Source organism: Hippoglossus stenolepis, chromosome 6 (assembly GCF_022539355.2).
Source record: "Hippoglossus stenolepis isolate QCI-W04-F060 chromosome 6, HSTE1.2, whole genome shotgun sequence".
Taxonomy (NCBI): domain Eukaryota; kingdom Metazoa; phylum Chordata; class Actinopteri; order Pleuronectiformes; family Pleuronectidae; genus Hippoglossus; species Hippoglossus stenolepis.
Window position 1 is genome coordinate 23,066,287 of NC_061488.1, and position 14,702 is coordinate 23,080,988.

At 41.8% G+C, this 14,702-nt stretch overlaps 1 protein-coding gene across 1 annotated transcript; it reads left to right on the plus strand.

Moving 5' to 3' along the window:
* The first annotated feature begins 6,220 nt into the window (after nt 1–6,220).
* LOC118111094 (keratin, type I cytoskeletal 18) lies at nt 6,221–12,169 on the plus strand. The gene is made up of 7 exons (XM_035159421.2): nt 6,221–6,774; nt 8,756–8,838; nt 9,208–9,364; nt 10,699–10,863; nt 10,949–11,074; nt 11,309–11,529; nt 11,619–12,169. Exons 1-7 carry the CDS (start codon nt 6,334–6,336, stop codon nt 11,731–11,733), a joined length of 1,308 nt encoding a protein of 435 aa, XP_035015312.1. The 5' UTR covers nt 6,221–6,333; the 3' UTR covers nt 11,734–12,169.
* Nucleotides 12,170–14,702: the final 2,533 nt, after the last annotated feature.

Sequence of the window (14,702 nt, forward strand, 5' to 3'; positions counted from 1 at the left end):
TCACCTCACCTTTTGTTTTGCCGTCCTTCTGCTCCTCCTCTCCAGTAAACTTGCCGACTTTCAACAATGACAACACCCTGATTAAACCCGTGGCACCTATGTGCTGATATGGGTGAACAGCTGTCATGCTTTACTCACATTGTAATTCACCAAAACATTTGCCTGCCCACATTCATTATAAACCTGTTAAAAGGTTACAAAGTTATTCTGACAGTTCACAGCCAAGACTTCCTGGAATCAACCGCCAGTCATTCTCTTAATCATCTTCAGATCCATTGTGACTTGTTTTGATGAAACGGGTGCAGAGGAAAAACACCCTCTGACATTGTGTCTACCCTTGTCATTTTCTCACACACACACACAGGAGCAGTTTCCCGACATCACATTGTCTCATAACAGATCGGTGATTCAGCGTCGTCTGAAGCGAGCCACTGGACCTGGTAGGAATGTTCCACACACCTGTAAATTGTCTGTGCCCCCACAATAACCCCTGCACCTCCACCAGCCCCCCCTTAGTGAGTCATTACGAATGCCATCATGCTGCTACAATCTCTCAATGCTATTGTCAGCTGTCTCCCGACCACGCAGCCTATCCTCACGTCCAGTCAGAGGTGTCACTGTGCCTTCAGATGACATGTTAGGGCAGCGATATATAAGCTGTCAACTCAAATGTGTACTCAAAATGCTTTGTGATCCTGCGTCCATTTGGTGCATAGGTTGTGCACATTCTCAGAAAATGCAGTAGCCACATAATAGGTTGGGGCAGTAAGCGAGTCCTTTGACAGGGTCAGTTGGCATGAAATAGCGAAGAGTTTTGAAGACAAGCTGTGTGGCAACGTCTGGAATTACCCACATTGCGTGATCGTCGCTTTTTCAGTCAGGATCGTAACATTAGCAAAATGTTATTTTCTTGAGTTTCGCCATCTTTGTTTATGTTAGTTGCACGCAAATCAGAGGAAAAAAGATCTGTCTGAGTCAAAGATAAAAGAACGGGCAGTGCAAGTATATCGCAGCCCTTGGACTGACAGTAAATGAGTGACTGTGTTAGTAAGCTGACTGAAGGCCTCTGTGTTTTACTGGGAGAGTCACTGAAATCATCTGTAAGGGTTTGTCCTCCTACTGAGTGAGGTGTTTAGTGATTAACACCCAAGGGCTTGGTGAGTAGGTGACCCTGGGTCAGATACTGGACAATCCCTTGGCCGGACCTGTAAATGAAGCTTCTCAATGGTCGTCCTCTGCGTCTGTCAGGAGCACTCTGATTTAGCCCTATCTGTGGGTGTTCTGCCCGCTGAGGTCAGAACAGAGAAAGGATGGTCTGACTGAACAAGGACTCTTCAGTCTCAATAAGCTATTCAAGCCAGCTTTCTTTTTTTTTTACCCCAGCAAAGAAAAAGAGTTTCAACTCTTAATCAGATGATCATGAGTCAAACTCATGACAAACACAAAAACTCAAAACACAAACCGTCAAAGAGAACCAAACAGGAAAGTGACGTCTATTCAGGTGAATTTTACACTGACAGCAGAAATACCATAGGTGGTCGCAAAAGCATATTTGACCGCTTTCCCTCACACATATCTGGCAAAAGTGAGTCCTGGCAGAGTGTGTCAGACTGCAGGTGTAACTTCCCAGACTCATGATCCATTCTGGTCAGTGACATTACTGCCTGAGGCTGATAAGGGTGATACGGGTGATGGAGTAGAGTAAACAGAGGTTTAGGTTGGCCCCTCCCATGACCAGCGCTCCACACACTGATCTGTCAGACTGTCATTTTGAGCTTTTTGCCTGCATTTCCCAAAATAAATTTCTGTATCTATGAAACAATGCATTGTTTCTCTTTTTTCATTTCATGCACTGAAGGGTTGCCTCAGTCTGATTTTAATCAAAAGAGACTGACTTTCACTTAGAATTTATTTCTCCAATCGCCTGGAAGTGATTCTTTTTTTACGACAGAAAATTGTGTATCCTGCTGTTCCCCCGTAGTTTACAGTAAGTTAATTTAGCGCTCTTGCAGCAAGACGAGCGAAGGTTCACACTAGGTGAAAGCTAGTATAAAATGGAGACAAGAAGAAAACAGATAGCAAATTTACCAAAGATTTCCTAAATAACTGTATATTAAACAACGTTTTTCACAGTTAAAATACCTATTAACTAATATTAAAAAACTCATACTCTTCATGAGACTATATCTGTACACAGGATAATAACAGCAACTTAATAACACTTTGATGAAACCAGAAGTCATCCATGGTCTGTTAATATGTCCGGGAACAACCAGCGTTCTGCTGGTTGTTCCCGGTAGGAACTGAGATTAGCGTTTAGCTTGAAGGGGAAAACCATTCATGTCGTGTGATGACTATCAGGGTAATGACAGAGAAAAATTCTTGAGTTTGGGCCAGAACCTCGGAGGTAAGTCCCATGTGGCTTCGTTGCCAGACAAAAGAAGGAATCATGTTTCACATCAAACGTTTCAGAGAGGTGTTTTCAAAACCTGATATTTTTCCCTTTTATGTTTTAAAACCATTAAAGAAGCATGAAAAAAACAAGAGTCAATCAAAGAAGTTAAAAGATCTTTCCGTTAAGATTTGAAGACTTTTGTCTCTGAAGTCAAAATGTCATATAAACTGTGCACATGATCCAAGGCATAACATGGGTGGTTTACATACAGTGAATAAGAATCCAATGAATGGTTCATGGACAGCTGTAATAACACCAAGAAACATGAGTAAACACATTACTGTATTTCACACACCTGGATGAAAGGTGTTCTTGTTCCTATTAAGCCTGGAGAAACAAAGGACCTGTCCTGAAACAAATTACATTCTGTGAACTTCTCTTCAACTCATTGTTTTCTGGGAGTAAACTGAGAAGATAGATACCGATCTCATGTCCGTGCATCAGGCACAGAGCTGGATGTGGTTAGCTTAGCAGTAGACATAAATGAGCGGAAGCAGTGAGCCAGACTGACTGTCTCTGAAGTGTAAGAATAAGCATTCCAACACCTCTCATTAACACATTGTGTCTTCTTTGTTTAATCAGTCCACAAATATGTCTGTGTTATATGTCTAGGATCCATGCACAATTCCCTATTCAGTAAGGTGAACATTTAAATCATTCCTTGTTTACTGTTAGCTCTTGACTTTCAGCAACGCCACACATTTTGGATTATATTTTGAAAATGTTTCCTTGTTCCAAGAACATTTTGATCTTCAAAAAAGCTTTGAAAAAGAATATTCTTACCAATTCGTCATATTCATTGTTTTTATTTATTTATTTTAAGACTACTGACAGGAAAGGGGCACTTCAGGGGCCAATCAGATTTTAGCTGGGTCCCCTGGATCCGCCCCTGCTATGCACAGTCAATTTGTGCTGTTGTTGGTCTTCATGAAATAATTTCAGCTTTTAGCTTCCTTTGAATACTTAGCAGTACAGTTCATATATCCATGGGTTCATGTCTTCTTTTCAAGAAATGTAAAATAACCCAATAATTGACGTTCAGAGTTGTTGGTCGGCTTTTTCTACCCGTCTCCAGTCTTAATGCTGACCCAAGCTAAGCTAACAATATTCCGGCTTCAGCTCTATTTACACACAAGCTGTGTCCCAATTCTTTGCCGTCTGCTTTGTGGGCATGTAGACCATGAAGGCTGAACCACAATGAGACAGTCTGGTGAGGTCACCAGCCCAGCCCACCCTTACTGCTGTCGCCTTACAGCAGAGCTGGAGTTGGACACGTCGAGTAAGTTTTAAGTCTTTGACTAAGACATGAGAGCAGCATCAGTCGTTGATCTCACCTCTCATTGATTGAATAACTTTGTTTTAGCATTTAAAACATGTTGATTTACACGGAAAAGCTCCAATCAGGCCTACAGTAATCTCCATCATTTGTCTTACATATCCAGTGGGTCTGACACTTAAATCCCATGATCTGCTTTAAATACTGCGATCATGTCTGTACCTTAATCTTTGTTTTCTCTGTTGGGCATGGCCAGACAAAACGCTGGAGTCATCACCATCACTGCTCGACAAACAAAAACCTGAAAACCAGCCAGCTGTAAAACAGATTTCATGCTGGTTCTGTCTGTGTTATGGGACGACTCACTTTTGGAAAAGGAAATCAAAACATCTTTTTTATCTTCTGTCAGTAATCCCACCTTGATTTTTATTTTGCTTTCTCGTTGTCTCCCCCCTTCGTTTGTCACAGCCTTTGTCGTCAACATTTTTATACAACAACTTACAAAAATAATCTTTGATGCATTTGTCATCACTGTCATTATTATCATTATTATTTTAAAAAACATGTTTTGAGGCTGCCACGGTTCTTTATTGCTATGCTTAGCAGGGATCCCTTTTGTTTGCCCGCTCAGTGACAACAAGAGTTGTTTTGATTTCATCAGGAGATCTTTAAACTTTAATATCCTGCTGCATGTTCCTTCCTGAAAAACAAACAAAAAACCAAGTGCAAAGGAGGAGACTCAACAGGACCACAGAGAAACACAGGAATTTTATTGCAGAACAAGTTGATGCTGATAAAGGAAAGCGTGGGTGGGAGAGGAACATTTTGATTTCCAAATATTTCTTTATCTTTGTTGCCCGTTGATTTTACAGAATATTAGGTTTGATGACAGACAAAAGAAAATGTTTACATTGCAAAGAACCTGAAGGAAAAAGGGTGGATTCATATTATTAGCCAGTAACAGGTAGCTTCAGAGGTGCAGTGAGTGGAATGTGCTTGTGTTAAAAAACTGCAGGGGGACTTCTGGAACATGTTTACTAGATTGGGAAAGTCATTGTTCCTACGTATCTACCAGGGAGACTGGAATTGTTCCTTTGTTTGGCCACATCCTTTATGGAAGGAGGACAATCAGACACACATCCGGCTACATTGAACAGATAACACATCGTACTGACATAACATCTGGAGCTACCTAACACATCAGAAATACTTATCTGATTTACCTACTCAATGTTAATTCACCATAAAGCTTTTTTAAAGATTACAATTGTGTTCTCTTTAACGATAAATCATGTGCTTTGTATGGTTGCTGATCATTTTTTGAATTACCTCTGCCAAGGAGGTTATTTTTGTTGTTGCTGTGCATCAGTTTGTTTGTCTTTTAGCAGAATTACGCAAAACTAGTAAACCAATTTGGTGGAATTAAATTGGGGAAGGAGCAAAATACAAACATATCAACTTTTGCTGTGGATTTGATTAAGAGGGAGGGTTCTTCCACATGGTCAGATCGGGTGTTGTTCCACTTTTTTTGTGAAGTTCTCAGTAAATACTGAGAACTTCATGAAAAAAGCCGTATGTAGAGTGCTAATGTTATAAAAGGTGAAAATTGTTGCTGATCCGTATGATGCTCCGAATGTGTCTGTCAATCAGCCTTGGCGGAGGTGTGCACTCTCCAAGTGCCCCTCTAGTTTATGTTTACCATGCTTCCTGAAAATGACTATGGACGTGACGTTTCTCCAGGTGTGACATGACCTGATATCACGCACGGTGACGAAAAGCAATGATTATATCGCTGACAGAACCAATCCTGAGACGTGTCTCAACTTAATTCTCAAAAAATTACCTGAAATGTCGCCATTGCTTTTTAGGGTGGGGGAGAGTGAAGCAACTGAGTCTAAGGTTTCAATGTGAAAAATGTTCATTCATGCAACTTCATTTTGTTGGTGATTGTCTGTGAAAGCGGCATACCTCACTTATTTGTAACAAATGCCAACATTGAAACCTTCTTCTCAAGGTGAAGCTTTATACGTAACTAAGGACTGTGCCTGGTGTTCTTTTATTATCTTTATTATAGGAGACTTAAACTAACAATGAATACATTTTACTCGCTGTCTGCATAGCTTCGTCAGTGTCACTTACGACTTACTTAACTTAAAATTATCATTGGTTTAAAAATCTCATTAATGAGTATCATTAAAATAAAAAAATAAAATTATTTCTTTCACTTTACTGTTTTAACAATAAAGTCAAATTTAGTTTCATTTATGTCTATAACAAAAATGTCTTTCATTTTCTCCAACTCGCAAATCTCCAACTTAATGAATCCCCCTGAGACCTCAGAACTGACCAACTTTGGAGGTTTTGGATCACAAAGGCGCGCTGTGAGCAGCCCTGCGGTCTAGGCCTGTGGAAAAGAGGGAGGTGACTCAGGGTGAGGGGGAGTGGTCCGAGGGGCGGACCTGAGGGCCCACAAGGTTTATATAGTTTAACAGCTTTCCTTTCCTCCTGCCTTGTGTCTGTGAGCTCCCATTTCAGCCCGCCCAGCCTGTGCTTCTCTCTCGCTCCTTGTCTGTCTCACTGAGTCTCACACTCTACAGCAACAATGAAAACCTCCAAGCAAACTACATACTCCATGCGCTCCTCCACTAGTAGCAGGTCTCCTGCTATATCAATGACTCGTACCTCTGCTCCTGTCTACAGGGCCCCCACTATCCATGGTGGGGCCGGTGGGGGCCGCATCAGCGTCTCATCCAGCGTACGCAGTGGGCTGGGTGCTGGGATGTCAATGGGCTCCGGATCAGGGGGCTTCTCCAGTGGCATCCAGGTGAGCGCCGGGGGGAACAGCGCTGACATCATGGGCAACGAGAAGTTTGCCATGCAGAACCTGAACGACCGGCTGGCCAACTACCTGGAGACGGTGAGGAACCTGGAGCAGGCCAACCACAAGCTGGAGATTAAGATCAAGGAGGCCCTGGAGAAGAGCGGACCCGACTTCAGAGACTACAGCAAGTACCAGGCCATCCTGGACGACCTGAGGAGGAAGGTGAGGAGGGGGCTGCGGGAGCGTTGTCAGGGCAGACAGGGGAATGTGCATTTATTAAATGTTGAGCGAAAGCAGATGGATGGAGGGAGGGAGGTTATGGTGGATAGGTGAATTGAACCTGTGTGACTTAAGAAGAAACGCGTAAATCATTTCCCACTGTAAATGTAATCGATCCAATATATTCTGTACACCTGAACTAAGTTCGGCTTCATAGAGTTACTGACTTTCTGTAGATTCATAATAGAGGAGATTGATTGGGTTTCTGCTGATCCTCAGCACAGTGCCCACTGGGCCAGGGGCTGAGGGCTGGACCGGAAACAATATGATGGAGGAATGTTGGAGCATCAGGGGTCAGAGAGACAGGAAAGCAGAGAGAAACAAATAACGCCAGTCTGGGGACTTTACAGGCTGTAGAAGGCTCCATTTACAGGCCTGTACGTCAAGACTTCAACTACCTTTTTCCTCTTTGTTTGGTGCAATACAAATAATCTGTCATCAGTTGGACAATGGGACTGAACATACAGTATAGTCGTTTCTACTGTGGATACATAAAACAGAAGCTGATAAGGGATAGGAAAAGAAGGGAAACTCAGTTACCTTACAGGGTGGAGATTATTATATTAGCTCAGTGACTTTATGTTCTGTATTTTATAATTAATTAATCTGATAACACCATTCATTTCACATTTACATGAAACTCCCCATACAAACACATCTGGCGAAGTTATTAAGTGCAAAATGATTTTGGGACTGAAGGAAAATGAGGGCATTACACAACCAGGACAATCTGTCAGTCATTCATTCCAGGTTTTGCCCCCGTGAATGCTCCAGAGAGAAAAAAAAGATTTGACTGAAAGAGAGGCTGGACTGTGTAACCCTCCAGTCTCTGCCACATTTCAATAAAAGCTCCATTTTCCATTTTCAATTAAGTCAAGCACAGTCATTTCCAAATGGAACATTCCAGTTGGTCTCCACTGGGACGTACCCAGTGAGAAACTGTTTTTGCTGTAGGAAAGTGTGCGTGCCCTTTTTCAGTTTTCCACTCAAATAAAAGTATTTTAAAATGATCAAAATGAAATAAAATGGAAGGCAAAGAGGAGTTTAGAAGGAGTTTTCCATTGATTTCCTAAAATCGTATCATACTCATAACATTACATAAGATCAAAACTCTTGGAAATTAGGTTATATTTATTCTACCAACAGCCCAGGGCCACAGGTCATCCAAACAACCCAGGGTCAGCACAGAGTCGTTTTTCTTATGGCGTGATGCAAAAATCGGACAAAACACAGACTCGCACGACAGCATATTCGACTGACCCATGCAAACTCATATTGACACACACACACAAACGCCCACACACTCAACCGCCATAACAGCTTGCCTCATGCAAATCATCTGTCCCCATCCTGCCCTGCTGACGGGAAAGATCACGTTCCTGAGGCGTGGAAGGACAGTGGCTGTCTGGCAGCCGCTGATTGGCTGTCGGACTCTGCCACCTGGATGCCCCCCCTGTCGTCCATCCCAGCCTTTATCTACCCCACAGTGACTGCTAAAGCAAATACTGCAACCACCTGGTTTTTGACGCCATCCACATTTACAAACAGAAATTGATAACGCTAAACCTATTAGTACAGCCAGCAGCTGCTTAGTTTAGCTTAGCATAAAGGCTAAAGCCCAGCTCCAGGGCTGGAGCACCACTGTTTGCCGTCACCTCACACATTCTGTCCCATTATACAAAAACTGTGTAAATATGACCAGTTGTGGTTTTACTGGCAAGAAACCAGGTTCATCGGCAAAGAAAACGTACATTTAACATACACCTACAAGGTGTTATTATGTGGTAACAAGTAATACTTAAACTAAAAAAGAAAAGCCTTTTGTCAGCTCTTTGGTGTAAATGTTTACCCAGCCGTTGGTTTGTTCTGTGCATGTCCCTGACTCCAGTTTGACATCCAAATAAGTCTTTTGTTCCTGTTCTAGGTGTTTGATGCCACTACCGACAATGCTCGCCTGGTTCTCAACATTGACAATGCTCGCCTCGCAGCCGATGACTTCAGAGTAAAGTAAGAACCGCACCGCTGAGTCTGTAAAACACCATGTCAGACAGCCGTAAGCACACCCTGTTTTACATAGTGTAAAGAGACAGGCATTTGTCGTGTAGTCATAAATCATAACCTTCGCATCATAGCCTGTGGGGGTGTTGCAGCCACACAGGTGGCTGCAACAGTGTAGACTTTTGCTTACAATCCAAACAAAATGACCATATACTGTATCTAAACTGAGAAGAAAGATTATTGGAGAGTAGATGTTTTATTCTCAGTTGATTAAACATCCACTCGGATTGTAAAACTATAAAAGTTAGCTCAGTCTTTGTGTCGGCAGCTGTATTAGGCTCTCCCGTTATCCTCACTTCCCTGCCCTGTGCTGTTTAGATATGAGTCCGAGCTGGCCATCCGTCAGTCGGTGGAGGCCGATATTATCGGTTTGAGGAAGCTCATCGACGACACCAACATGAGCCGCATGAATCTGGAGAGCGATATCGAAACTCTGAAGGAGGAGCTCATCCACCTCAAGAAGAACCATGAAAACGTGAGTTTGACGGCATTGAATCCAAAAGTACAACTCTGTGAGATAAAAATTTCATGACTCAATGAGTTTACGTTTGGTAAACACATCGTCGTTTTTATTTATTAAGAGTTTGTCCATCACATGTCAGGTAATCTGCTTCATTTGGACTGAGTGGGTGTGGTGTGGTTTCATCTGATTTCTTTAGCAAGAACCATTACGATTTGATCCACATGTTGCTAACTTCTAATGGGTGCACAGTAACATCACATTTTTACTTCCAAATTAGCCCCTCCCACTTTGAATTTAAAAAATGTTTTTATCCAAAAATCGTAAAAAATGACAGAATCCAAACTTTAGCAAAAAAAACATTGTAAAAGGATTAGATTAATACATTTTATGATATAAAGTTCAAATTATAAATTCCATTTGAATTGCCTTATGGTAATGTTGTCAGCGATATCCTTGCATGTGTCCGTTGTTCTTGATGCACAAAATGGCATTCATTTTATTCATTCATTCGTGACACCGCAGAGAATATTTTTTCGTAAATTTACTGCTTCAATATCTCTCTATTTTTAACCAGAATGACCCTTCAAGTCAAATATTAGTCAAAGGTTGTTTTCCTGCAGCTACTATGTTGAGTATGTTGACATTTCTATCACTTTTAAAACATCTCTAGACACCATCTAAGCAAACACTCACACCTTAGGAGGAGCTGGATTAATATTTGCTTGGACACATCTCAGTAATCCCTTTAAGCATAACCATCATGTGTATTTAAGTTAAATTTGTGTGTCACACACTATGCCACGTCTGCATAAACATCAAACATCCTGGACATGCTTTCTTCAAAACAAGTTTGAAAAGAAAAAAATTCAGTGGGAAGAGGGAGGTTTTAAGAAATCTGAAGTATCTTTATGAGAATACTGTGGGAAGCCTCGTCATAAAAAATGATTCACATCCACATTTGGCAACAGGGAAAACACCAAAGACCCCAAATTACTGTCATTTACGCACATAAACCAAAACATAGCCATTTGTTTACCGAAGGGAATATTCAATCAAGTGTGTAGGCCCCAGACCATGGACCCCCTGTATATTTAACTGACCGTAACATGTGATTATGCTCGGAAGAGGCTCGGAGTCATCTCCGGGCATGGTTCAAGTCTTTGGTAATAAAAGGGGTATTCTGTCTATTCTGTCAAAAAGGTTTCAGATTGAAATTATTTTATTTGCCCCATTTAAGTGAATTAGAATCAGGACTATTTTTCGTGTAGATGTGAAAATAGGATTCAGAACAGATCTTTCAAAGTTTTTGATAATGCTTATTGACTCCTCCATTATTGTTTCTTCAGGAAGTAATGGAGCTTCGTAACCAGATTGCCCAGTCAGGAGTCCGTGTAGATGTTGATGCTCCTAAGGGACATGACCTGGCTCAGCTCATGACAGAAATTCGGGCCAAATACGAGAAGATGGCACTGAAGAACCAGGAGGAACTGAAAGTGTGGCACGAATCTCAGGTGAGCAAGTAAAGAGAAACTATCACCCACTAACAGGAACAAGGCCTTAAATCGACTTATCTTTAAATCGCAATCATTATTTCAGATTACAGAAGTGCAGACCCAGGTTTCCCAGAACACAGAGGCCCTGAAGGGTGCTCAGACAGAAGTGAACGACCTGCGCCGACAGTTACAAACCATGGAGATCGAGCTGGAGTCACAGAGGAGCCTGGTGAGAAGTCCCTCTGTCAGCACACACTTCATTTACCTCAAAACAGACCCATCTTCACTCCCTGCAATGACCGACTCAGCACTCTCATTTCAAGTCTCTTGCATTTACTTTGTTGACACAAGCTTCACACTCCGGTGACCCGTCGCTATGGCGCTGTCCTCGGCCGGCCAGGTTCCCTCTAAAACTTTAACCCATTCTTTCCTTTCCACCCTAACGCTCACCTCACGCTCACAGAAAGGGTCTCTGGAGGGCACACTCAGGGACACAGAGATGCGTTACAACATGGAGATCGAGTCTCTCAACACCATCCTCCTGGGTCTGGAGGCAGAGCTCACGCAGCTGCGTAACAACATCCAGCTGCAGACGCAGGAGTACGAGGCCCTGCTCAACATGAAGATGAAGCTGGAGGCCGAGATCGCAACATACAGACGGCTGCTGGATGGTGAAGACTTCGTGTGAGTAGATTTATTTATTCCAAGTTTCAGATTTGAAAAAACTCTGTCGGTCATGGTTTATAAAAAAAATTCTCAATGGTTTTGTTCAGGCTTCAGGACGCTCTGGAAGACCAGAAAACCGTGAAGACCAAAGTGATGACTGTCACACAGACCCTGGTGGATGGAAAGGTGGTTTCCTCCAGCACAGAGACCAAGAACCTTTGAAGACCTGAAGCACACATCCAAACAATCACTTTCACTGCATCGTGACACTAACATATGATCGCCCAAAATGTTATTTCCAGTCCGTTCTCCTGTCTTCTTAAACATTCATCACTAACTCTCTCAACTGCAATTGGTTTAACTTCCTGGGTTTGCAGCTCTTTCACAGGCTGATTAAAAAACTGGATGAGAGGAAAACTAAATCATCCTTTATTTATTTCATCATGATGTTATTTATGTGTTTGTGTCCTAACCAGTAGATGTTCAAAATTTATAATTGGAGAGACAAGAACATTCAAGAACCTAATGTTTCAAAGTAAAAAGTCCAAAATGCTAAACATTATTTTAATATTTCATCCTCTTTGGTTTTCTCTCTGTCCAGTTATGTCTGCCTGTTGCGCTGTGATGTTCAGACATTTCAATAAAGAAAGTTTCAGAATTTGTTTCTTTGTGTGATAATGTTGTCACATGTGTGCCTCAAACATTCACATGTTTCAGGTTCTATTATAAAACATGATGAAAATAATGAATGAATGAAGCAAGTGAAAGGACACTAAATAAAAGCAGATAATAACAGTGGGATTATCATTCCTTTGATCTGAGACACGCATTGAACTCTTGACTGCTGTTAAACACCCAAAAATAGTTCACCCCAAAAATAAAAATTCACTCATTATCTACTCACCACTATGCCAATGGAGGGTTGGGTGAAGTGTATGAGTCCACAAAACACTTTTGTAGTTTCAGGAGTAAACTGCGTTGCAGCCAAATCCAATACAATTGAAGTAAATGGTGACTACTTTAAACAGAAGAAAACAACAGAAAAAACATAAAATGTCTCCATATTGCTCCTATGGTGTCATCCAAGTGTTCTGAAGCCCTGGCATTCAAATTCGACTCGTAATTTACACCATGTTTTTAGCCTAAATAACCGCTGTGATCTACACTTGAACACGGCTCTAGAGGAGGATATCAGAGGACAATGTGGCTAAAAACATGGTGTAAATGATTCCGTTGAAACTCGAATTTGAATGTCGGGGCTGTCACTTCACCCACCCCTCCATCGGCATATTGGTGAGTAAATAATGAGTGAATCTTCATTTTTCTGTGAAGTATCCCTTTAAGCTTCACAGTGGGGTTTTTATCCTCTTCATTCTTAAACCATTGCTTACCAATTCCCCTGCTACTCTTCCTCTTTACTTGTACTAGAGCTCTGCTACCAATACAATCACTGTATGTACATTTAATACTTTAAAGGGCCCATATTTTACACCTTTCTGGGATTTAATTAGAGGTATTGGTACCACTAAGATGATATATCAGTGGTTTAAAGTCGAAAAAACTGCTGCAATGTGTATTTCCATGTCCTCTCTCCTGCCTCTCTCTGGAGCTGCAGACAGAACAGGCTGTTTTCGCCTGCCTCTTGAGCCCCTCCTCTGATTGGATGTCTGCACTTTGAGTGACACGCAACCAGGCCTATCACCGGTCTCATTCTGGCGCATTTGACGATCTCTGGCTGTAAACACAGCTGAAAGTCACATTGTTATGTTTGCAGCTATAGAAGAGCAGCCACATATTTACAGTCGGTTAAAACAGGATGTTTCTGAACGGTAAGCTACAGCGTGCTCATGTTTGTTCAAGTTTTAGCAGGACAGTCGGCCAATGTAGGAGTAACGTCCCGAGTTACAGTACAGAGTTTCATCACGGGGTTTCAATACGGAGCATACCGACACGGCACGTCAGAAGAAATAAAAAGTAACCGCTGGTCTTGAACAGTAACGTTCTTAGGAGGAATGTGGACTGGAGGCTGGACTGGTACCGGCTGGGTGGGGCTGAGAGACAAGTGCGATCCCCAATGACTCATACGGGCAAGGAAGTACGAAACGAGACGTTTCGATAACATATTTTTTAGAATGGACTTAGTGAAAAAGTCCGCGGAGTGACTGTTTTCATACTTTGAGGGTCCCTACTGATCCCCTTTAAGTAATTACGGATAGTACAAGCCCAGAACATGTATTTTACACAATATGGGCCCTTTAAAGCTATGTTCATACCTCTCTGTGGGGAAAAACACACACCTCATTCCGTTCAGTGAGTCTAAAGTGCCAACACAGGGGGCCTTGGCAAACTAAATGCCTGCGGCAGCACACTTGGTAGACCAAGCAATTACATGAAAGTACACATTCCTGGTAGATATTGTAACCTGAACAGGATAATTCTACTGTTTATGTCTCAACTGAGATGGAGGATAAATCAATCTTTGCCATGATGAGACACCAGAGTAGTAAAATCCTTCCTCGCAGTATTACAAAACACTGTGCTGTGTTTTGGCATCTTACAGGCTCCTGAATTGGGTTTTATCATCTTCCAAGTATCTGAAGCAACTTAGTGTAACCCCCATTAATTTTTCTTCACTTTAAGGATAAGGCTGGAGTAATTGTATATTCATAATCAAACAACAACAGATGTTTGTCACTTTTCTGGCTTCCTGAAGCTGCTGTGGCTTTTAGCCCCAAACCTGTTGGTTCCAGGAGGTAAAACTTAAAAGAAGGAACAACACAAACAAATCAAAAACACATTTAAGTGTGCAGTATCACTTTAAGAAACCAGAATAATACAACGCTGCTTAGATGAGACTGCTACATTCAGTATGACAGAATAGTGTTATTCACTAAGGTGTTTCTACTAATTCAGCAGCTTTTGAAAAACAATTTGTTTCTATGGCATCACAGTTATACACTCCCAATCAATATAAAAGTTAAAGCACACCTTTGGGGGACAAAGTCTATGCAATAAGGCTAAAGGTAGAAAGCAATATAGATAGTATAGGTGTGGCAGAAAAAAATATTGCTTTTCAGAGGGATATATAGGACACCAGGACTATGCTCTGTCTTTCACTCTCAGCTGCAAAACTCCTCTGTGCCAGGACACACCTCATCTCCTACTAATCCACCAGCTCACTCATTTTAGCA

Excerpts from the sequence above, each read along its gene's own strand:
- LOC118111094 (XM_035159421.2), top strand. The coding sequence starts at position 6,334 with ATGAAAACCTCCAAGCAAACTACATACTCCATGCGCTCCTCCACTAGT. Across the intron at positions 9,365-10,698 it reads TCAAGAAGAACCATGAAAAC|GAAGTAATGGAGCTTCGTAA; the intron begins GTGAGTTTGACG and ends TTGTTTCTTCAG. Across the intron at positions 11,075-11,308 it reads TGGAGTCACAGAGGAGCCTG|AAAGGGTCTCTGGAGGGCAC; the intron begins GTGAGAAGTCCC and ends TCACGCTCACAG.